The 24,007-nt window shown below is 64.1% G+C and overlaps 1 protein-coding gene across 6 annotated transcripts in view; it reads left to right on the plus strand.

Annotated features, from left to right (window-relative positions):
* Nucleotides 1-23,588, plus strand: part of ZNF469 (zinc finger protein 469) — a 315,902-nt gene extending 292,314 nt beyond the window's left edge. For 4 of the 6 annotated variants that reach the window (XM_070500273.1, XM_070500271.1, XM_070500272.1 and 1 more), the window contains 2 exons: nucleotides 6,424-6,484; nucleotides 10,018-23,584. In XM_070500273.1, the coding sequence (XP_070356374.1) occupies nucleotides 10,144-21,798 (11,655 nt within the window). In that variant the 5' untranslated portion in view covers nucleotides 6,424-6,484; nucleotides 10,018-10,143 and the 3' untranslated portion in view covers nucleotides 21,799-23,584. Of the gene's footprint in view, nucleotides 1-6,423; nucleotides 6,485-7,940; nucleotides 8,063-10,017 lie in introns of those variants that run through there. The other 2 variants (XM_070500275.1, XM_070500274.1) reach the window with 2 other exon arrangements.
* The last annotated feature ends 419 nt before the right edge of the window (nucleotides 23,589-24,007 follow it).

Raw genomic sequence — 24,007 nt, forward strand, 5'->3', positions numbered from 1 at the left:
GAGTTTGTGTGTAAATGTGTGCACATGGCTGTGAGTTTGTGTGTAAATGTGTGCACATTGGTGTGAGTTTGTGTGTAAATGTGTGCACATGGCTGTGAGTTTGTGTGTAAATGTGTGCACATTGGTGTGAGTTTGTGTGCAAATGTGTGCACATGGCTGTGAGTTTGTGTGTAAATGTGTGCACATTGTGAGTTTATGTGTAAATGTGTGCACATGGCTGTGAGTTTGTGTGTAAATGTGTGCACATTGGTGTGAGTTTGTGTGTAAATGTGTGCACATTGGTGTGAGTTTATGTGCAAATGTGTGCACATTGGTGTGAGTTTGTGTGTAAATGTGTGCACATGGCTGTGAGTTTATGTGCAAATGTGTGCAATGCACGCATTTGTGAATGTGCACAGGGATGAGCATTATGTATGTGCGTGTGTGTGTGCTCCCGTGTGAGTGTGCAAGCCTGTGGGTGTGTGCATGTGCATGTGTGTGTGCTAAGCGGGGATCTGACCCCTGCCCTGCACCCACCCCTGGTGGCCCCTGCAGACCTGGAGCAGGAGTGAGGTCCCTGCAGCCTCCCTCCGTGAGGGTGGCCCTGGGCTCCCTGTCCGCGCTCAGGGGGACCCGGGCAGCACAGTGGGTGGCCCTCTCAGCATGTGGGCGTCTGACCCAGGAACTCGGAGACGAAGGCACAAGGCTCCCGCAGCCCCGGGGCAGCGCTGGGGCTCCTGCCTGGTCCCCGGCATCTTGGCAGCCACAGGGCTCCACATCTCCTCATTCTCCAGCCTCACCCCTTGGCCCTTCCCTGCTCAGCCCGAGTGGGACCATGTGGTCACTCCTGTCCTGCAGGTGTGGGCATCGAGGTCCCCGGAGAGCCAGCCCCCTCCCCGCCCTGGACCGCTGGTGCCCAGGGTTCCAGAGAGCGCTGGTCAGCACCGGTGTCAGGGACGGCCCCTGGCAGGGGTGGTGACCAGGCCTTTGACTTCTGCTGGCCCTTCTAAGACCAGGCTGGCAGCTGGGCCAGCAAGTGTGTTCCACATCCACATGGGCCACCAAGATGCACCAGATAGGACCGCCGCTGTCCAGGGCCTGAGGCTCAGAGGGTCTTCTCGGGCAGAGCCAGACATGGATGGCCGCTTTGGCCTCCTCCTGTGTCCACCCTGCCCCACACTGTTCTGCAGCCACAGCCAGCACAATCCTGTAAAACATCGGTGGCCCTGCCAGTCCCTGCTTAACGCTCCGGGGCTCCCACCCACTGGGAGTAAGGTCTGCCTCCGCGGCGCATCCAGGATGAGGCAGGTGGCATCCGGCGAGGGTGTGGGCTGATTCTAGGGGGGCAGCTTGGGCACGGTGCAATCCTGCCCCCCGGCGTCAATGGGGGCACGGCCTTCCTCCGAGAGTGGACACGTGAAGCCTGGAAGGCAACTGTCAGGAGCGCTTTCATGCACCCCAATTATGGGTTTTTGAGGGACAAAGGGACAGAGGACAGAGGCCGGTGCGCTCGCCCCGAAGCCCTCGGCGGTTTCGGTGGGCCCGGCCGTGTCTTTAAGCACACATCCCTGCCCCCCTCTGGCTGCCTCCCTGTCATTTTCGAAGACATCATTTTCTCCCACATGCTCCTCTTATCTCCCTCCCGTTAAAGGATCTCAAATATGCACCCCGATAAGGCGGACGAACACGCTTCCCAGCCCCATCCAACGCCAGCCTCCACTTTTCCCCAAAGTAATTAAGATAAATGCAGCTGATAATTTTCGCAGGCTTCTTAAACGGACCCTCGGGCCGTATCTCAGATATACGTTTACCTGCAAAGGTTTATCTGAGAGCTTGGGTAACAGATAGTTTTTAAGCAAAGCGGCAGTGTTTGAAGGAAGAGGAAAGGGGAATATTTGTAAAATTGGTGTCAGAATGAGCCGCCCCGCAGCCCCTTGGAGCGTACTGCAGGTGGAGACCCTGGGCAGGCTGCTCCAGGCCGCGAGGCTCCCCCGAGATGGGCACGGCCGGCTGCTGGCCAGCGGGGACGGATGTGGGGCACCGAGTGTCGGCACAGGCTGTGGCCGGCCATGCTGCTCGGAGATGACCTGGAACCAGAGGCCCCTGCCCGGCGGAGCTGGCACGTGGGGCGCCTGGCTTTACCCACCAAGCCCATGTCGGAGCAGGCCAGCCAGCCAGGGGCTGGGCCAAGCCACAGGCCAGCCATGGGGCAGGCCCAGGGAAGCTGAGGGCAGGGCCAGTGCCCAGGAAGGCGCAGCTCAAGCGGCTCTGCCAGGATGGGCAGCCAGAGACAGCGCGGGAATCAACAATCAGAGGGGGTCAGGCTAGACCCAGGCCAGCCTGGTGCCACCCAGAGGCTCAGGGAGAACATTCTGTGTGGAGAGGCAAGGTCCTCTTCCAGGCTGTGCCTCCCAGACTCGCCGTGTGACCTTGGACTGGCCTGAGTCTATTCCGTGCCTCAGTTTCCCCATCCGCACCCAGGTCAGGCTGGAGCTCCACTGCCCTTCCCAGCTCTGTTCCACCCAGTGGTGTGTATGTCTTGCCTCCTGTTTGGTGTCCAGGATGAGGAGCGGGGCCCTGGGGTTGGGTGTGGATGTGGGCCCCACCCACATCCACTGAGTCCCTGACCCTCCTTGGCCTCCCATTACCCACAAATAAAACCCAAACTGGCCCATCCCCTCACCAGCACCACGTGCTCACCACCCTGGCCCACCATGCCTCCCGCCAGGAGTCCCCCATCCCTGGCGCCTGCCCGAGAGGCCTCCACCCAAGGCCCAGCCACGCATGGCTGAGGGTAACCTCAGAGAGGCCCTGAGTGCCCACCACCCTCACCGGGACCCGCTCCCTCGCTCTGTCCCATCACACCCACGGCCGTCAGTCCATCCTAACCTGCGTCCCGCCCGGACCTGCCCACCCCTCTCTCGGTGCTGACCTGGGTGACAGACCTGCCCCGTCCGTGCCTCAGTTTCCCATCTGTAAGTGGGGAGAACAGGGTGAAGCTTGTGGGTAGCCGTGGAGACCAGGTGAGGAAACAAGCCTGTCGCCTACAGTCACTGTCGTGGCTTCCTCGCCGTCTCCCTCGCTGAGAGCTCCGTGGGGAGGGATGGAGGATGAAGAAGGTGCCTGACCTGCGGCCGTGTGTCCCCGCCTCCTGTGCCCACCTGACCACTGTGCCCCCTCCGCTCGCCCTGCGCCAGCGAAGGCCGCTTATAGCCTTGTTCTCTGCAGGTTCGGAATGGGCACGGAGCCGACCACGCGAGCTCGTCTAACCCTGAGCCCCTCCCGAAGGCCCCACCTCCAGATACCACCACACTGGTGCCTAGGGCGTCAACACAGGCATCTGGGGACACAAACACTCAGTCCTTGATGGCCAGAGAGAGGAGACAGAAGGGCAGGTGCCCCTCCCCCACCGCGCCGCTGGGCCGGAAGCTGGACGGCCGAGTCCCTGTCTTTCCAGAAGGCGCAGAAGCAGCGGAACGGGAAAATTCAACCCACCCCTCACTGAGTGGTGGGCCGCACAGGCCACAGGGCAAGGAGTGAAGCTTCCAGGCTGCCCGGGCCATGAGCAGGGACGTCATTGGTCACAGAAGAGGGAGCCAGAACAGGCCTAAGGTGGCCTCGGGTTGGACGCCTCATTTACAGCTGGGGAAACTGAGAGCAGGAGGCCAAGGGTCAAATATGGAGGTGGGGGCATGGAGCTCTGACTGGATGGTGTCACCCTGAGTGCAGAGCTGCCCAGGCCACCAGGAAGTGGGAGGACAGTCCTGCCCCTGAGGGCTCACGAGATCAATCACTGCTGATGGGGCGCTGCCAGGTAAACCGACACCTCAAAGGTGGACTCGCACGCGCACACGCAGCTAGAAAGGCTTCTTGGAAGAGGGAGCCTGGTGGGGAGCCCGGAAGAGCAGGGGGCGCCTTCAGAGCAAGCATCTGGGGAGCGCCTGCGTGTGCTGGGCTGCTCGGACGAGTTAGCTGCGGGTCCCTTTAATCTCAGACGACAGCCCTCTGAGGTCAGGACTTCCATCCTCCCCACTTTACAGGCTCCGGCTGGCCCGGTCCCACAGCGGCTTCAAGCCCCACCCAGCTGAGCCCGCCAAGCACAGTCTCCCTGGAAGCAGTGGGAATCGGGAGGATGGGGAAGGAGGCATCCAGTCTGGGGGGAGGTGGGACTCAGGAGAATTGAGCAGGACTGCGGCCCCCGCAGGCGAGGAAGGGAGAGGAGAGGGGCTCCAGGACGGAGAGGCAGGCCGCTGCCAGAGGTGAAAGAGGAGGTGAGGGAACAGGGTCGGGAATAGAGGCTGTGTGCTGCACCAGGCCAGGGGCTCGGGGGTGGGTAGGGGGCATTGGGAGGGCAGGGGCTGGGCCTGCGGTGGGACCCCCTCACCAGGAGCTGCTGCCCCGCACCCAGCCGTGGTCTTGAGTTCCCCAGACGCCGGGCCGGAGGGGGTTAGGAGGGGCCAGGTCGTGTTTCAGAGGGAAAGGAGACCTCGCACCCCTGGGGCAGGCCCGGATCGGGGATTGGGTCTCCCGACTTCAAAGGGGCCCGGCCTGCTGAAACCGACACCCGTGAGCACCGGGGCTCTGCCAAGAGTCGGGCGGAACCTGAGCCCCCGCACACGCCGCCCCACGCCTGCCCCGTGGTCTGAGCACCGCAGACCCGTCCTTGAGCCCTGGCGGGGCGGCGGGCGGAACGTCAGGCCCGCTGTCCTGGGACCAAGGAAAGAGGGAGTGGGTGGCTGAGCTCTGCCCTCAGGCTCGGCACGGGGAAGAGGGCTCCCCGGGAGGGGAAGGGGCCCCTGAGGGGGGCCAGGAGCAGAGCGACTTTCTCCAGCACGTCCCTTCGCGCCTGTCTGTGTGCAGCGTGACTTGTCAGTCACACCACCTCTCTGAGCCTCAGTTTCCCCATCTGTAGTCCTGTGTGGACTCCCAGTGAGTTCCGTGAGGCAGAGGCTGTGATGTAGTCACTCGTGAGTGTATGCCCAGGACCCAGCACAGCGTCGGCACAGATGTCTGGATCTGCGAGTGAATGAATGAATGGGCGGTGTGCTGAGAGCTCTGCACTGGACACCGCCATCCTACGCCCTCTCCAGCCCCCAGCCTGCCCACCAGGTCAGGGCCCTTCCCGCCCTGTGATGCTGGGACTCCTGTTAAGGCCTTGTATTCTCTCCATCATCAGGAGGAAGGGAAGTGGGCACAGCCCCACAGCGTTGTCCTTGTAGGCGGGCTGTCTGCACCGAGTGACAAACAGCAGCTTAAACGATACGCATCATCATCTCACGGTTCTGTGGGTCGGGGATCTGGTGCATCCCACTGGGTGGTTCTGGCTCCAGGTCTCTCTTGAGGCTGTAGTGGGAAGGTCAGCAGGGGCTGCTGTCTGGTATGAAGGCTCAACCAGGGCTGGAGGTGACTCCTCACGAAGCTGTGGATGGGAGGCTCAGTCCCTCCCCTGTGGACTCTCCACAGGTTTCTCAAGGGTCCTCACCACATGGTGGCTGGCAGCCCTCAAAGGAGCGATCAGAGAGAGCCAGGTGGAAGCCACAGTGCCTTTTATGACCTAATTTCCACCCTATTCTTTTCGTTAGCAGTGTGTCACCCAGTCCAGCGCACATTCAAAGGGAGGGAATTGGCTCCACCTTTTGGAGGGAGGGGCATCAAAAAATTTGTGGCCACATTTTAAAACCACGACAGAGGTTGATCGACAGTCTCTCTCCAAACCACAAACAACATTTGCCCTTTGACCCTCCATCTCTTCTCGGAGTTCACCCTGCGGGTCTCACTCACACATGTGTTTGTTGTAAAGGCTGCCAGAGGGATCTGGATGCATAAGTAGCTGTTCGACCCTTAGGTGGAATATTCTGTGCGTGTGGGTGGAGAGGTGGACAGACAGGCAGGAACCTCTGTATGGAGTGCTGTGGAGTCATCTCCAAGACTCCTTGTTAAATGCACAAAGTACGGTCTGGAACAGTGATCATGGTAGACTATCTTTCATTGAAGAAAGGAGGAAATTGGAATATTTATTCATATTTGCTGGGTTTTGCATCAAGAAACTGGAAGGAAACACAAGAAGCTGCCCCGGTGCTTGCTCAGCAGATGGAAGGAAGAGGGTCCTCGGCCGGGGCGGGGTGGGCATGGGACTTCTCGCTGAAGCCCTTTGGACACCGTCTCGCCTTTGGGAGCCAGGTGAAGGTGTAACCTGCGCAACCATAAGAACGTAACAAAAAGAAATGTAAGGCAGTGGTCACACCTGCCTGAGCTGCCCGCCGCCTCGAGCTCACCCGTTGCCGGCCCCATGGCGGCTTCCTGGCGCCCTGAGGCCCCACTGGCTCCACGTGGTGTTGGGGGCCTTGCCCGGGAGCCGCTCCCTCCCACCCGCTCCTCCCCGGGACTCTGGGCCCACAGCCAAGCACCACATGGATTTTGACACGCTTCCCATTTTCTTTGCAGCCAAGAAATCCTCTCTGCTCAAGAAGCTGTGCAGCGACCCAGCTGAGGGCCGACTCCCCAGGTACGTAGACGGGGACAGCTGGCGGAGGCTGGCAGGCCACCCCCAGCCGGAGATGCCCTTGTCCCCATGCCTCCACCGCCCCAGCCGTCTGCTTCCACCTCCCAGCTTGGGCGGTAATTGGGGCTGCCAGCTGCCTCCCCAAGAGGCCAGCTCCAGGAGCCGCTGTCAGGAGCCGACACAGGCTTCCTACCACAGCCCGGAGCCGGGCAGAGGGGCGGTGGGGACGGCAGCTTGTCACGCCACGCTGTCAGCTCAGACCTTCTTTTCCTGAGCGGCCTGCAGTGCAGCTCTTTCAAACTGGCGGCTCAGGCCTGTTTCCAGACCCCGCCCAGCCTGCCCGTGAGCCCCTTCCTGCAGTCTGTCTGCACTGGAGCTCAGAGGGTGACGGGGCCCCATAGTTACAGTCTCCACAGGAACACATTGGTCCCCACCTTGCTCTCTGAGCGCTTTATGAAAAGGCCGTCACTGACCTCACCCGACCATGACCCTCAAAGAGGTCCCAGGGTTATCCCAGGTCACAGATGGAGAAACCGAGGCTCAGTGAGGCACAGGGCAGGGATCAGAGCCAGGGCCATCAGCCTCTCCGGCCCCAGCCCCTGCCCACCCCTCCCTCCTGAGGGGTGCAGCTTGGAGCCTGGACCTGTGGGGCCTCCACAGTGTCGGATGGCTCCTCTGGCCTTACTGCCACCCCCACCCCCCCGCCCCAGAAAGCTCTGGAAGCTGTGGGGAGGCCCAGGGGCCAGCCTGCTGGGGGTGGGGGAAGGAGGCCCTGTGAGGTCAGGAGGCCCTCCACCCATCTGCACCTCTGACCCTGTGGGTTTCACTGCTTTCTCGAGTGGAGCCCTAGGCCTGGGTCCCACATCTCAGGCAGCCTGGGAGTTCAGGAGGGAGGTCCCACAGGCCAGAGCCCCTCCTGGCTCCTAGGGAAGGATGCACACCAGCCCCCATCCAGCTCAGACTCAGCTCCTGGCTGGCTCACCCTGGATCACCGCCCACAGCTTGTTGAGGGGCTCTGGCTGGGGGCCCCCTGGAGCTGGTGGCAGGGCGAGCATCAGGAGGTGCCCTGGCCCAGGTCAGAGTGCATAATGAGGCCGGCCACCCTTGCCTAAGCTGCTGGCTGCCCACTCTCTTGGGGTCCCTTCAAGGCCTTGCTTCAAAGGCCTCGCTGTCCTTAGTGATTTCACCCAGACCCGGCATTCCCCCGGGCACAGAGCTCATTGTCCAGCTTTCCCCAGCTAGCCCTGTACCCACCTGTGCTCACAGTTCCCCCTTCTCCGAATGCCCTCTCTGCCCTGGTGCCCCAAGCCTGGCCATCCACGTGGCCAGAACCAATGCCACCTCCTCCAGGAAGCCTCCTCTGATGCCACAAGACGGTCAAGCAGCCTGGCCACAGCCTGCGATCTCAGCCTTCACAAAGGTGGCAAGATGGATTCCTGAGCCTCGGCTCTGAAAGTCTCTGCTCGGAAGTGCATGAGTCACTGCTGCTCACATCCAGCGGCCAGATCGAGCCACGTGGCCAAGCCTGCTGGCAGCCGATCAGGCCAGGACAGTCCTTCCGTGGGGAACGGCAGAATCTGGGTAATAATACAAGCTGCCCGCCTCGGGGAGCCTTCTGGCATTCAGAGCTCGCTCAGGGCTGCTGGCGTTTGGAGTGACAAGCACGCCCAGAGGCTGCGGGCACCCCCGAAAGCAGGGGGGGCAGAGGCTCCTGCTCCTCCTTAAAGACCCACGCAGGATGGCCCAGGTGGCCCCGCCCCAAGGTGTCGCTGCAGCCTGGAGGGGTGACAGACCCCGACTCTTGTCTGGCTTCAAGCAGTGCCCAGGGAGAAGCAGCTCAGCAGCCCCTTGCACAGATGGGGAAACCGAGGCACCGGCATTCCACGAGTGCCCACCGTGTGCCAGGCACCGTGCCAGCTCATGTAGATGGTTGAGCCTGAGGACAACCCTGGGGGCACACCGTGACCGTCCCTGTGTCAAGGGTGTGAAAACTGGCCTTCCTTGACCATGAGCACCCGCTGTGCACCAGCCCCCAGGCCGTGGGGAGACAGCAGAGAGTCCGACCACGGGCCCACCTCAGGCCCCCAGGCTGGGGCACAAACAGGGCCGATCAGAAAAGGCCCAAACGGTGAACGTCCCATGAGGGGCCTCCTCTGGTGTGTGAACTGGGGGACTCCACCAGGGTCCCCACTTCCAGGCACAGGGAGGCTAAGGGACTAGTCCCTGTCACATAGCAGGTCAGCAGCTGAGTCGGGACCTGCACTATGAGGTTCAAAGTCCGGGCAGGGGCCAGCATTGCTCTCGGACTGCTTCTCTCCCAGGCAGGGGGCGTCATGAGGGGCACATGCTGGCACAGCCTGGCCCTGAGCCGGTGTGGGGCTGAGAGGAGGCCCCTCCCGGGGACCCCTGCGTCCTTCACTAGCCGTGAAGCCTCGGGCGAGTTACTCACCTCCCCACACCTCGAGTCCTCACCGGTGACTCGGGGGCGACAGTAACGGCTCTGACTCCAAGCCACTGCGAGGACAGAGACACAACTGATGGAAAGTGCTCAGCACCCCAGCCTGCAGCAAGTGCTCAGAAGCTCAAGCTGCTCTTACTGCTGTCACTGATTCATTTAATAAACTTTACCCACAAGCCCTTGCCCCAAGGTCTCCCAGTCTGCAGATGGAAAGGGGAGTGGAGGACTGGCACCAGGCAATGGGGCCCAGAGGAGGGAGCAAGGCCTATGCTTAGGAGGGGAGTGGCCCCTAAGCTGGTGGGATGGGGGACCATCCATGGGGTCTGGGGTGGGAGTGGAGGGGCAGCGTGGCATCCTCTCCTGGTCAGTCCTGTAACCACGCCCACCCTGGTAACCAAGGGACACTTGTGCCTCGACTCAGGCAGAAGGTCACTCCTCAGAGAGGGCAGTCCCTGAGCAGGTCTCCAAACATGGGGAGGGAGCCTAGAAATGCAGGTGCTGGCCCCCCCAGGGTGCTGACCAGGGCGTCCCCAGAGCGGGGAGCTTGAGGCTGTCCGGTGCAGGGCGGCCTGCAAGGCCCGGAAGGACCAGGTGTGAGCCTCAGGCCAGATGCGTGTGCACAGTCTCCCCTCCCTTGTGTCCTGCGACTCAGCTTCCGACTGAGGCCCCCATCGGCAGGAGAAGGCACCCCCTCCATCCTTCTAGGCTCTCCCCTGGTCCTGCCTGGATGGTATCTCAGGCCGGCAGATGGCCGCCAGGTGTCCCCATCCCTGCCATGGGCCCTCTGCAGGTCTAGGAGTTCGTGTGCTCACGGCCTGGCTAGCGCCCAACAGGGTGGCTCTGAAGCGGCCGGGGGTCCTCTCACACCCTGGGGCCCCCAGCAGCACTCCCCTCCCCCACTCACCAGGGAACCCCGTGCTCGGTCTGGCAGGAACCATTCCCTCTTGTCTCCCGAGGTGCCCTCGGAGCCAAGCCCCTTCCCCTGAGGGTGAGGGTCTTTGCACCCGTCCTGCCACAGCCTCCGGGGGGAGCCACGGAGCCCCACGGTTCCCTACTCACTTCTGTCCTTTCCTTGCAGGCTCCACTCGGGACCATGAGAGCAGGCTTCTCCGCGGCCCCCCGAGGGGCGAGGATGGCTGCCCAGCCTACTCCCCGAAGACCCCCTGGGACCGCCGCCTCCTCCTAGCGCCCGGACGGAGGGGCCATGCCTGGGGAGCAGCCCCGCGGAGCACCGCCCCCAACTGTGACGGGAGACCTGCAGCCCTGCCAGACGGCCGGCGGCACAGGGGGCCCCTCCCAGCCCCCCAGCCGGGGCGGCACCCCAGCCAGCAGGACTGCCAAGGCTACAGGCATCGGGGCCCAGGCCGAGGAGCCCCCCGAAACCCAGCCATGGCAGGCCGGGGAGGTGGAGCTCCTGAGAGCCCAGTCTCTGAGCAGCCCCCCGGGGAAGGGCGGCAGCCCCCGGGCCCCACCAGGGAGGAGCCACACACAGGCTCGCACCCGGCAGGTGGGCAGGGCGGACAGCGGCCCCCAGCAGCTCTACAGCCTGAGCATCGCGGGCTCGAGGGCCAGACCCACCCCAGATGAGACCCCTGAGGGCCCACAGCACGATGCCCCCCGGCCCCCAGAGGCAGAGGCCCTGCCTGCCCCCGGTGAGCTCAGCTTCCCAAGGTGCTTCCAGGAGACCCCCTCCACCTTTACCTCCACCAACTATACCTCACCGAGCGCGCCCCCTGGGCCCCCACCCCGCAGGGCCCCCCGGGGCCGCAGCACCAGCCCCCAAAGGCCGGCCTCCTGCTTGGAATTCCAGGTCAGCGGACCCAATGCCTGGCCTCCCGCTGCTGAGAACAGCTTCCCAGGTGCTAGTTTCGGGGTCCCCCCCACCGAGTCAGAGCCTTTTCCTGAAGGTGGCAGCCCTGGGGGGGTCTCCTTCCAGTTCCCCTTTCCTGCGCTGCATGGGGCCGGCCTGAAACCCTTCCCCGAGGACACAGCCAGGCCTGAGTACCCCGAGAGGGCGCTGGTGTTTGCCTTCCACCCACCTCGGGGAGCGTGGCCAGAGGAGGCGGTGGGCACAGGCCTGGCCTACCCCCAGCCTGCCCGGCCTGCGCCCCCACCCCCACCCTGCTATCCCGGCCGGCCCAGCGGCCCCGAGGCCACCAGCGACCTCGCCGGTGCTCTCCCCACCACTGGTGCTGCTCCCTCGGCCCCCAGCTCCTTCTCGGAGAGCACAGCCACCTTCCCGGACAGTGTGCCCAAAAGAATGACCCAAGCCCTCCCCGAGAGACCGCCTTCAGCCCATGATGGGCTGGGGAGCCCCAGGGGGCCCCCAAACTCTCTGCCCCAGAGGCACTTTCCTGGGCAGCCTTATGGAAGCCCCAGAGCCAGCGGAGTGGGTACCAGCCCAGGGTCTCTAGACACAGAGCTGGCCGCCCCAGGTCCCCCACCCACCAGGCTGCCCCAGCTGTGGGAACCTCCCACAGCCCCTTACCCCACACATGCCCTGGGTCCCCCGGCTGCCACAAGGAGTGCATTCTTTGAAGGCCAGCCCAGCCCAGGCCAGCAGCTCGGGCTCCCCCAGAGTTCCCCTCTGCCCTGGCCCCAGGCCCTCCCGGCTATCAGGCCCAGCACCCACAGAATGGAAATGCTGAGCCGGCTGCCCTTCCCGCCAGGGGCCCCCGAGTGGCAGGGAGGCAGCCAAGGAGCCCTAGGTGCTGCCGGCAAGACGCCCGGGCAGGGGGAAAAGCTGGTGGTCCTGAGAAACAGCCCCGGCCGGCACAGCAGCGGCTCCCCTGGGCTGTTCACCTACAATGGGCTGAAGGACCCTGGAACCCAGCCCCTGTTCTTTGGGGTAGCCCAGCCGCAGGTCTCACCCCGAGGGACACCCAGCCTGCCACCACCCAGGGTGGTGGGAGCCTCTCCCAGTGAGTCCCCGCTGCCCTCGCCCGCCACCACCACGGCCGGCAGCAGCACCTGCTCCTCACTCTCGCCGCTGTCCGGCAGCCCGGCCAACCCCAGCTCCGAGGAGAGCCAGCTCCCCGGCCCGCTCAGGCCCTCTTCCTTCTACCAGCACTCCACTCACGCCCAGGAGACCAGCAGCCCCTTCCCGTCCCCTGAGCCCTCACACGCCCTCCCCATCCACTACCAGCCAGAGCCCGTCAAGGCTTTCCCCTTCCCCACAGAGGGGCTGGGGGCCGACGGCACCTACAAATGCCTGGAGGAGGCCCCGTTCCCCAGCACGGGCCCTGAGGTGGGCAGCAGGGGGCTGGAGGTCTTCCCCCGGGAGCCACCCCCGTACTCTGCACACCACTTCCCCCTCAGCAGCGCCAGCCTGGACCAGCTGGACGTGCTGCTCACTTGCAAGCAGTGTGACCGGAACTATAGCAGCCTGGCCGCCTTCCTGGAGCACCGGCAGTTCTGCAGCCAGCTTCTGGCGAGGGCCAAGGATGGCCACCAGCAGTCCCCAGGGCTCCCCACACCCCCTGCTGCCCCCTCCATGCTGGCCACTCCCAAAGCACCAGCCAGTGGGAGCCCAGGACTGCTCAGCCACACCAAGATGGTCCCCTTTCTGCTGGGTGGGGACGTCCGGGCAGATGGCAAAGATGACCCCCTGAGGACGAGCTTCTTGCCCGGCCTGGCTGCTGGCCCCTTCCCGCTCCCTGCTGCAGACCTGGACCTGGAGGACGAAGCCAAGCTGGACAGCCTCATCACCGAGGCGCTCAACGGCCTGGAGTACCAGTCAGACAACCCTGAGATTGACAGCAGCTTCATCGACGTCTTCACCGATGAGGAACCTTCCGGCCCCAGAGGTCCCAGTGCTGGGCAGCCCTCCAAGATCAGAGTGGGGGCAATGCCAGAGAGCAAAGCCCAGCCCCAGCTCCCAGCAGTGGCTGCCCTGCTGGAGCCCCAGGGTGCCCGCCCTGGGGACGGGGGCTACCCAGCCCACAGCAGGCCCAAAACCCGCTCCCTGGGCCCAGCACCTGCGGAGGCAGACGGGGCCAGCCCGGCCAGCCAGCAGAGGAGAGGGAAGCGGTTTAAGTTGTTCCAGAAAGAGCTAGACACCGTCAACACTACCAAGAGGCCCGGCAGGGGCACCAGAGCCACCCACCCAAGGCCAAGGAGGAAGGGGGACAGGGCTGAGCCGATTGTGCCCCGCCCCCGGGACCTCAGAACCCAGGCCCCCAAGAGCCATGCAGATCCTGACGGACAGGCTCTCCCCGTGGAGACCAGGAGCTCCAGGCGCCTCCGACTGTCCCCCGGGAAGGATTCCAGGAGGAGGAAGACGCGGGGTGGCACCTGGAGCAAGGAGCTCATCCACAAGATCGTGCAGCAGAAGAACAAGCGGCACGGCCGGCCGGCGCAGGGCGGCCCCTGCTCTCTAGTGCCCGAGAGGCCCCCGCGTGGCACCACAGATGGCGGGCCCCGGGAGTACGACTACGCCTCCGAGTCTGAGGAGGAGGACAGCTCCCGGCCGCGGGGCCCCCACTTCAGAGGCCGGCCCCGCCATGGCAGCCGGCGGTGGCACCGAGGCGAGAAGAGGAAGGGAGCAGACTTGACCCCAAGTCCCAGAGAGGGAGGAGAGCAGCAGAAGCCCAGGAAGGTCGTGAGGCAGGGAGCCATGAAGGGTGGGGGCTCCCCCACCCCACAAGAGCCAGGTGGGCATTGCCCAGGCCCCAGCGAGAGCCCCGAGGCCAGAGCAGGCCTCCAGGAGAAAGGCTCCACGCATCTCCTGCAGGTCCCCGGCAGTGCCAAGACCCCAGAGGAAAACCGTCTATCGCTGGACTTCTCTCAAGAGACCAAGAACCCTGAAATTGCTGACGAGCTGCCCCCTGACACCACAAAACTTCTCAGAGAGGTTTCAAGCTCTTCTCCAGCCATGTGTGTGGGAGGAAGCCCCCCAGCCCCAGAGCGACCACAGTCCAGCAGAGAGGACACAGTGGGGCCCCGGGGCACCTCGCCAGCTCCAGGGGCGGGCAGTCTGCTGGGAGAGCCCCAGGGCCCGGAGCCGCCCATCTCCCAGGACAGAGAGGAACCCCCTGCCTGCCCACCAAGAGAATTGCCGGTGCCTGTCGCTAATGCCACCAATGCTGCCTTCCCCAAACTCAGCACCCTGTTTTTGAAGACTCCAGATCTTGGTTGTGACCCTGCTGTGTTTAACAGAGACCCCGCGGGGGTTCCAGTTGCCAAAAAGGGGCCCCAGCCCTATAGCAGCCCCCACAGCAAGCTGTTCCTTGGGCCTAAAGACCTGGCCAGCTGTTTCCACGAAGACCTGTACCCCGAGCCCTCGGCTCCGGACACTCCGCCAGCCAACAGCGTGCACCTTCGCCAGGACGGTGTGGACGCCAGTTCCCTCGAGCCAAAACCTCCCAGGAATCCACCCTACACGGTCGACACAGACCCAGGCGAAGCCAGATTGCCACTGACCTTGGAGTCCCCACCCCTTTTCTCTGGGCTGCCTGTGGACGGCTTCGACCCGCCGATTTACAGCAGCCTGTCTGGAAGTGGGGACGCCCACTCTCCATGTGCATGTGCCCACCCTCCCCCGAGGAAACCCTTGTCAGATCCACCATACCCATCGTTTCTGCCCGAAAAGGGCTGGTCCCTGCTGGAGGACGCGTCCTCCACGCTGCCCAGCCACGTGGGCCATTTTCCTGACCTCTCAGAGGAAAAGGCATTCAGCAAGAAGTGTCCCCCTCCAGGGACAAGAGCCACCAGCTCTCCCCCTCTACCTGGCAAAGTTACTGAATGTGGCGTCACTTTTATGAGCAACCTGTCTGAGGACGAGTTAGAGATCAAGAGATTGGTCACCGAGTTAGAAAGTCAGCTGAAAAGCCAAGATGTGCACACGGCCCCAGGAGGGCTGGGCAGTGCTGAGCAGGCGGGTGCGGTGCCCTTGGGCCCGGGCACCCCTCTGCCCATCCCCCAGGCCACCCCATCCTGCGAGGACTCACTCTCCACAGCTGGCCTCACCAGTCTTGGGGAGTTGAGTCTACACCCAGAAGGGGCACAAACTGCTGTGGCCGCTGCAGAGGGGCCTCCGGGGAGCCCCCAGGAGGAGTGGCCCGCATTCCACGCTGGAGAAGCAGCTCTTCCCCGCAGCGCCCACAAAGATGTGGCTTCTGGGGCTCCTTTCAGCCCCACGGAGGCCCGCCTCAGTTTCCAGCCAGTGCAGAAAGACATAGTCTCCGAGATGGGGCCCCCCAAGGCAGAAGGGGACTGCCAGTTCTGCCCAGAAGTCCCTGGCCCCGGAGAGCTGCTCAAGTCCCCGTTGGACGTGGGAAGGTCAGCAAAGTGCAGCCCAAGCCAGGAGCCTTTACTTCCTAAGAACAACAGGGCCACCAAACTCCATCGACTCAACACCCTCCTGCTGCCCCTCCCCAGCACATGGGGACAAGGGAGTCTCCCAGGAGCCCATGAGGCACACAGGCCCTGCAGAGAGCCCCCCGAGCTGGGAGCGTTTGGCAGCCCCACCGCCCATCTGCAACCTGACTTGGTGTTTCGGGGTGCCAGGATTCTGTCTCCAGGTGCCACCCCACCTACTGGTGCCAGTCACAGCGAGACCACCAAGGGACAATCTGTCAGCAGCGCAGGTGGGCCAGAAGGAGCGGGGCTCCCCCACCCCATGGTAGGGGGCCCCGGCTTTGAGGGTAACAAGGAGCTGGTCCCAGTGGGGGCCTCCCCGAGTCCTGCCTGCACGCCCGATGCCAGTCCTGGCGGGAGGCCCCAGGACCCAGCTGCGAGCCCGCTGCAGCAACTCCAGCTCCTAGTGGCCAGAGCGGCTGAGAGGGAAGGCGAGGCCTGGGGCTCCCAGGAGCCCCCACCTGCCGATGCCCAGAGCCCTCAGTGCAGCCAGCCCTCAGATCTGGAAGGGGACAGTGTGGAAGGTGGGAGCATGGCCTGCAGCCCCACCCGGGGCTCCCTGGGAGGTGCACAGATGACAGCTATCCCTGCAGTGGCTGGACGTCAGCCAGGGCCAGAGGCAGATGGACGTCTGGGCATGCTCGGCCAGGCTGAGAAGCCCAAGGGCCAAGGCCAAGCCAGCCAGCTGCAGCCAGATAAGAGGGGGAGCTGTGGGGGGCCGGGTGACCTCACCACAGTCAATGCCAGTCCTGAAACTGCTCTGGCCAGGCCAGCCATGGGTGCAGACCAGCTAGGGGGACAACTGCAGGAAGGCAGGGTGGCCTTGGGCCCACAGAACGAGGCACAGGCCACCCCAAGTCCCGCCTCCTCCGATTCAGAATCTTTGCTCCCAGCCTTGGCAGCAGCCCATGCCCAAAGTGGGCCTGAGGACCAGACCCGAGAGGAGGCGGCTGGCCCAGGCCTTGAGAAGCAGCTGCTGCTCGCTGGGGAGAACCCAGTGCCCACCACCAGCAACCTGGCCAGCTGGGCCCCTTCGCTCCCATCCTCAGCCACCTCCGTTCCCTGTGGCCTCAAGCACCTGCCCCAGGAAGACCCTCCATCAGCTCCTTCAGGGGCTCTGAGGGGGCTGCTCACAGCCTCTCCATCCTGCGGGTACCCTAGCAGCCCGCAGCATCTGCCGGCACCTTCTCCTGCCTGGACACCTCCAGAAAGGGCCGACTGCACCCCAACCCCCACTGACCTATCTTTGAGGACAAGCCCCTGTGGCCTCAAGGAAAGCCCAGCTTACCAACCCTTCCTGGGGGACCACAGACCCCTGGGAGACCCTCCCGCGGGCCAGCCCAGCTTCATCGGTGTCTTCACTCCCACCCATCATGGGGACAACCCTGAAGACCACATGTCAGGAACCCTAGAGGTTTCCAGGAATGAGCAGCTGAGGCTGTCTCCTACCTGTGCTGCCCCTCCACCCCCAGCGAGGGCCGTCTCCCTGAGAGTGACCGTCAAGGCTGCTGCCCTGCCCACCACAGAGGGCATGGGGGCAGTGAGAGGCCCCAGGGCCAAGCGGCCAGACGCTCACTGCAAGGGAGCCCTGCCCCGCACCAGCCCCAGCAGGATCTCCAGGGACCCCTCGTCAGAACCCCCAGGAAACAGGGAAGGCTGCAGCATCCCCACTGCGCCCACTCACCCTTCCACACAGGGGGCCGTAGGGCCAGAACCCCACGCCGGCCTGGAAGGCGAGGCAGGGGCCAGCCTCCAGGGACAGGAAGTCCTGGAGACACCTGAGGCTGGGCACACTGGCGTTACAAGGGCACCCGAAGCTGGCACCAGAGGCCTGACGGTCACCCACCCTCCTGCAGAGCTCCACCTGGGCAGAGCCGTGTCCCGGAGGAGCAGCATAGACAGTGACTCCAGACCCGACTCCCCGCCAAGCCTCAGAAATATCCTCCCCCAGACACCTCAGGGGGACCCCCTCAGCCCTCAGGACCCCAGACAGAAGCCTCGTGGCTTTAAAAAGAAGCCTGTGTCCACTGAGAATGGCCATTGGAAGGACCGAGCCCCCCACGGGCGGCCTGTGACCTGTGAGGTCTGCTCGGCCTCCTTCCGCTCCAGGCCAGGCCTGAGCCGCCACAGAGCCAGGAAACACGGGCTACACAAGGGGGCTCCCTCCCAGCCAAGCCCGCCAGCCCTGCCCGCCCCCCAGCCCGCAGCCCAGACGTGCCGCCCCCCCGGGAAGAAAAGCCGCAGGGTGCCTGGGAAGGAGAAACCGAGGCGCTCGCTGAGCAGCCCCAGCCACATTCTTGGGCCGCCTCCTGTCCAGGGCTCCACAGCTCCTGAGGACGCCCTGGGTCCCGAGACGTCCAAGGAGCTTAGACAGGGGCTCGGCGTTCTGGGAACCCCAGGCTGTCCCGTCAGCCGGGAACCACACTCCCCAGGCCTGGTCAAGCAAGGAGTGGATGTGAGGTCTGCAGAGCCCAGGACACGGGACCAGCTGGACAAGAAGGAGCACCATCTCAAACCAGCAGAGAAGGGAGGAGGCCAGAGGCGGGGCAGAGCGCCCACAGACTTGCCCAGCGAGGCAGGAGGGAGGTCAAACAAGAAAGCGAGGAAGCCCAGAGCGAGAAGGTTCCGGGAGGAGAGCAGTGCTCGAGTCTCTCCTGATGCGATTTCAGATACAAGCGGCTGGAATCCATCAACTGTGATTGCCAATTACCCAGTCCTCCCCAGCCGCTGCCTCTCACCGGAGGCAGAGCAGGAGACCCAGGTCGCGCAGCCGCCTCTCATGGCCACGGACCCAAATGAGACGCCCGCACAGAAGTCACCCAGGGATCAGGTGGCCCATTCAGGGAGAAGGGAGGGGGCACTTGCTGGGAAAGGCCCAGGGGTGCAGAAGGCAGCCTTGGCAGGGGGATGCTGCGGTCCCAGAGAGACCAGGACCTCGGGTGTCTATAGAGAGCCTGCAGGGGACAGCAGAGCTGCCGAGAGCCGGTCAGGGCACGGTGTCTGGGAGGGGCACAGGCCTCCCTCGGGCTCCCCAGGCCCCCCCGAGACTTGTGGTTCTGAAGCCAGTGGCACCATCAGCAGTTGCCTCCAGGACCCCCAGCGCAACCTGGAAGACGGGGTCCAGGAGCATGAGGGCACCACTCTCGAAGCCCCCAGCCCGGGTCTCGGGGACCCTCTGAGCCTGTTTGATGATGAGGCCTCTTTCTCCCAGCTCTTCCCTCTGGGTGACCGCTGGACTCGGAAGAAGAACCCCCATGTCTACGGGAAGCGTGGGAAAAAGCTGAAGCCCCCGCCACTGCTGGAGCCCAGCCGCGACGGGGCAGGCAGCGCAGCCCCGTCCTCCCACCTGCCCACAGACCTCAGCGACTCGGGCTCGCTCTGCCTGTCTCACGAGGACCCCTGGGGCGATGAGGCCACGGGTCTGCCCGAGTCCTTCCTCCTGGAGGGCTTCCTTAGCAGCAAGGTACCTGGCATTGACCCCTGGGCCCCTGGCCCCAGCCTGTGGGCCCTGGAGCCCGAGCTGGAGGCGAACTGTGTGGAGGAAGCGCCCTCCTGCCACGCCGAGGAACACCGGGCAGAGAACATCCCTGAGCTGCACATGGTCCCGGCGGCCTGGCGAGGCCTGGAGCTTCGGGCCCCCTCAGAAGAGACTGCCTCTTCTCTTGGAGACGTGAGCCCTGAGCCGCCTTACCTGGAGCGAGAACGCTATGACAGTGGGCTCCCCGGGAACACTGTGGATCTCAAGGTGCTCAGCACCAAGCTTGAAATGCAAGACCTGAGCTTCTTAGGGCCCTGTGAAGACCCTGTGGGTCTCCCTGGCACAAGCTTCTTAGACTTCAAGGCCACGGCAAACTCCCAGGGGCCACGGAGCAAAAGGACAGAGGAGGCAGCCGGGGCCAAGAGGGCCCCAAGCAGAGACGGGCACGCCAAGGCCAGGAGGGCACCCTACAAGTGCAGGGTGTGCTTCCAGCGCTTCCATGGCCTGGGCGAGCTGGATCTCCACAAGCTGGCCCACAGTCCCTCGCCGCCCCCCACCTGCTACATGTGCGTGGAGCGCAGGTTCGGCTCTCGCGAGCTGCTGCGGGAGCACCTGCAGGAGAAGCACCTGCAGGGCAAGGCGGGGCTGTGGGTCTGTGGCATGTGCCTGAGGGAGCTGGCTGACGTCTGGATGTATAATGAGCACCTACGGGAGCACGCCATGCGGTTTGCCCGCGAGGGGCAGGCACGGAGGTCCCTGGGGGCCCTGCCTGGATGCTGGGAGGGGGACAGTGCAGTCACGCACTTCCTGAGCAGCATCATGGGGCAGGTATCCAAACCCCACAGGGGAGTGCACTCGATTGGCAAGACAAATGGGGGCCCCACAGAGGCATCGGGGCGCAAGCCGGGAGCTGAGAAAGAGTTCCTGAGGGAGAGGGCCAAACCCAAGGCCACTGCCAACAACTCAAACCAAGATGGCGCCTCGGCACCAGAGAGAGCCTTGGGCAAGGGCAACCCGTCAGCCTGTGTGAACCCCGCTCCACCCTGCAGCTCTGCCAAGACGTCCCCTCGCCCGTCCCCCGACCCCTGCTCCAGCAACGAGCCCCTCCTGCAGGCCATCCCGGTGCACGAGGACTGCAAGGACCCCTCCCGCGACTGCCACCACTGCGGGAAGCGCTTCCCCAAACCCTTCAAGCTGCAGCGCCACCTGGCGGTGCACAGCCCACAGCGCGTCTACCTGTGCCCCCAGTGCCCGCGGGTCTACTCGGAGCATCGTGAGCTGCGTGTGCACCTGGGCGGGGAGCACGGGGTGCAGGAGGAGCTGGAGCTGCAGCACACGCCGCTGTACGCCTGCGAGCTCTGTGCCAACGTCACGCACATCAGCAAGAGGTCCTTCGTCTGCAGCTCCTGCAACTACACCTTCGCCAAGAAGGAGCAGTTCGACCGACACATGGACAAACACCTGAGGAGGGGGCAGCAGCCCTTCACGTTCCGCCGCGTGAGGAGGCCCGGCGCCCCCGGGCAGAAGGCCCCCGCCCGTGAGGGCACACTGCCCAGCAAACGGCGCAGGGTGGCCGCGCCCGGCAGTTCCCCGGGGCCCAGCATGGACAAGCCTTTGTCCCGGAGCAGCAGCCCCACCCTGAGCGAGGGGTCCCCCCCAGCCCTACTCCAGCCCTGCCCAGAGGCAGCTCCTGGCACCAGCAAGGGGCAGCCCGGGACCCCGGAGAGGCCTGGAGACCCTGTGGGCCACCCAGTTGGGGGGAGTGATCTACCCTCTGACCTCCAGGAGCTCTTGCCCCCATCTCTGTCTCCCTTCCCGGCAGCCTCAGCTGATGGCGAAGATGGCCACAAGCTGGGCCGAGCCGTGAAGAACTCTGAGGACAAGGCTTCCCCAGGCAGTCCTGGGCCTCTTCCCCAGCAGGCTCTCCCACCGGGGGAGTCTCTGCCCCAGCCAGGGGTCAGAAGCCAAGACACCGAGGAAAAGAGGGCTGTGGACCCCTTCTCTGGGAAACGCAGGACCTGCAGTGTCCCTGGCAAACGTGCTTCTGACCATCGCCCAGAAGCCCCCTCCCCACTCCGGAAGGAGAAGCAGGTGGCCACAAGCCACATGGTGCCTGACGGGGGCACAGGGAGCCCCTCCCACAAGGGCAGTGCCACCAGGCCTGGGGGTGGCCGGAGTTCTTCAAAAGACAAGTCAGCCCTGTCCACCCCCGGCAAAGCACCCAAGTTCCTGGTGCAACTGAAAAAGGCCATGGCCAGCCCGGCACCTGGAGATCCAGCCTGCAGCACTGAGGACAGGCCAAAGTCCACCTCCCTCAAAGCCAAGCCTGGCCCCAGTGCCCAGGGCAGTGGAGGCCTGCGGCACGGCACCAAGACAGCAGGCGGCAGCCAGCCCCAGCCAGCCAGTGGGCAGCTCCAAAGTGAGACAGCCACCACCCCAGCCAAGCCCAGCTGCCCAGGCCAGAGCCCCACCCCAGACAAGCCCCTCCCTAGAGCCCCAGACAGGTGCTTCACCAAGGGACCAAGGGAAGCTGGTGACCAGGGGCTCCGAGGGAGCCTGGGCCCCAGGGAGGGTGGGGAGGGCGGTGAGAAGAAGAGAAAGGGCCGGGCTCTGGGGTTGAGCAGGAGTGACAGTGGGGGGGGCTTGGGGAGAACCCCCCCGGTCCCTGACAAACCCCCTAGGGCCCCCCGAAAGCAAGCAACTCCCAGCCGCGTGCTCCCAGCCAAGCTCAGGCCCAGCAGTCAGAACAGCAGGACGCCCCCCCAGCCCTCAGAGCCGCGGAAGGCAGAGCCGGGCCACACCCACGGGGACAGCAGGCGCAGCAAGGAGGGGCCTGGCAAGGCCTTCCCCTCGGGGAGACCCCTGCACAGGCCCCCCAAGAGAGGCAGAGCTGTCCACGGTGCTGAACCCGCCACCTCCCATGCCTGTCGGACGGCGGAATCCCAGAGTGACCTCCTCAGCCAGCTCTTCGGGCAGAGACTAACCAGCTTCAAGATCCCTTTGAAAAAGGACCCTTCTGAGTAATTTATAGGAGCAAGTGCGTGCCTGGGAGCAGGTCTGGGGATGAACCCAGTGAATGGGGGACTCCGTGCTATGCCACCAACCTTCAGTCCTCCGAGATGGTTTGCTTGGTGGACGTGTCTTAATCCACTTGACTTAACTATACCAATGCCCAGACTTTGGTGTTACAGCTGAGACTGGGATGCATTGAGTAGGGCCTGGGGTGGACAGTAATCCCTTTCTAGCTGGAAGGTAAGGATGAGGGGCGGGCCAGCTGCAGCCTCTTTGAGACCATGAAGCTGTTTTCTAGGTACCAGCTCATGCCCCCTGCCCCAGCCCCGTGTGCCCCCTTGCTGAGGCACAGTAGCCACAGAATCCCCATTTGAAGGTTTGCACAGGGTCCCCCCCATGTCATCTAGCAGGGAAGTAAGTGGAGGCAGCTGCAAATAAGATGGTGGCAGCCTCCCTTAGTCTTGTTGCTGCTGTTCCTGGAACTCCAAAGTGACCTTAGAAATCAAACAGGGGGACAGGGCTCTCCACCATTCCTGAGCCACCCTGCCCTCCAGTGCACAACAGCCCTTCTCTGACCACAGGGTCGTGCCAGCCACTGTCCGTGCTGCCAAGGGAAACACCGGTCTCCAGTGCACCTTGAACCCTGGGGACCAGGCTCCCATCCGGAACGTGGAGAAAGCTGCTCACGGGCAGCTCCACCGGTCCTGCCTCCCCACGCGCCTCGGCCCCCACCCCAGGCTCTGCGATCGCCCTTTCTAGAGCCTTCCTCCCACGCGGAGCTGTCGGCTGCGAGTGTCAGCAGTTCTACTCTGAAGTTTCTGGTGCTATTTCATGACGTAATGTGAATACTGGCTTCCCTGGTGTGTTTTCCCTGGGGAGACGGGGTTGGGAGGCGCAAGGGGCTGCACAGAGGCCCACGGGCACCAGCAGCCCGAGAAGTCTTTCACTGGCTCCCGGCCACCAGCAGGCACAGTAGGAGCAGCGGGACGGGACCCTCAGAGCCAGGGTGTGGCGCTGCCGCCCGGTCGCCGAGGTGCCCCATGCACTGACATGACCCGGGGTTGGCCCGCACGTCCTTCTCACAGAACCGTGTCTTGAAAGGGCCCTGGAGAGTGGAGAGGCACCGTCTACTCTTAGGAATCTCCGAGGCTCGTGGTCCATTCCGTTCTGTTTTTTCGTTTTTACCTTGGGTGCAATGTGTATGTCAGAAGTTTTATTTTAATATTTCAAAAGAGACCAAATCGGGCCCGAATCACCTTTCAGAATGCCTTTGTGCTAATAAATAAAATGTGGGGCCTCTGAGGTTGTACTGGACAAATCACAGCGGACGCATCCTCTCAAATATATTCCCACTGTTTGCACGGGCGCCTCCGGCCGTGGCCTCCATCCTCCCACCAGCCCCGCCCTGCCCGCCCAGGAGCCTAGGACCTGGCTCAGAAAGCCTTGGCTTCAGCTGCCGCTTCCTTGCTGTCCCTGGGCACCTGGCCCTGCAGAGCTGCCCCGAGCAGCACTGGGGCCCCCCAGCCCCTCAGGCTTGTTAACCTGGCACATAAGGCCACAGCACAGCCTCCTTTGTTTCCAGGCTTCACAGCTCGAGGGAGTGGAACAGGGAGAGTAAGTGTTGGGAGATAATTATCAGGGCTCAGTTTCGGGGACCCAGGAACGCCGGCAGAGGCCGCAGGAGGGGGTCAAACCAGGAGACCCTCCCCCACCACAGGCTCAGAGCCCTGGGGCCCACCGTGTCCTAAAGACCCGCAGGGGGAGCTGTCCAGAGTCACGGACATCCCGTCCTGATCTTGAAGGCCGCTGGGGCCCAGGCAGGAGGGGGCGGCTCAGAGCAGCCCGACAACACCCACTGGGGAGGGGGAGGGGAGCCCCGCCCAGCTCCGCCCACAAGGAGAGGAATCACACACAGGCAACCGTGGCGTTTCGACACTGCTGTACTGCTGTCCGAGCCCTCGGGCCTCTGCCCCACCCTCACACTCCCCTGCCAGCCCCTGTCCACCGGTGTCCTGTCAGGCCCTGGCCTGGCCAGTCCCCTCCACCAGGAGTGCCCTCCCCAGGTCCTCTCCCTCAGTCTCAGCCCCTCTCATCAATGCGTGCTGGGGTGGGTCACTACGAGTGACTCGGCAAGGCGCCTGGCCATCCATCTGCACCGACACGCGTACTGTGCGCTGGGAAAGGAGCCAGAGGCAGCCCCTACCCTGGGGGGCTTTGATCT

The sequence above is a fragment of the Equus asinus genome, chromosome 28, assembly GCF_041296235.1.
Source record: "Equus asinus isolate D_3611 breed Donkey chromosome 28, EquAss-T2T_v2, whole genome shotgun sequence".
In the NCBI taxonomy this organism is placed as follows: Eukaryota; Metazoa; Chordata; class Mammalia; order Perissodactyla; family Equidae; genus Equus; species Equus asinus.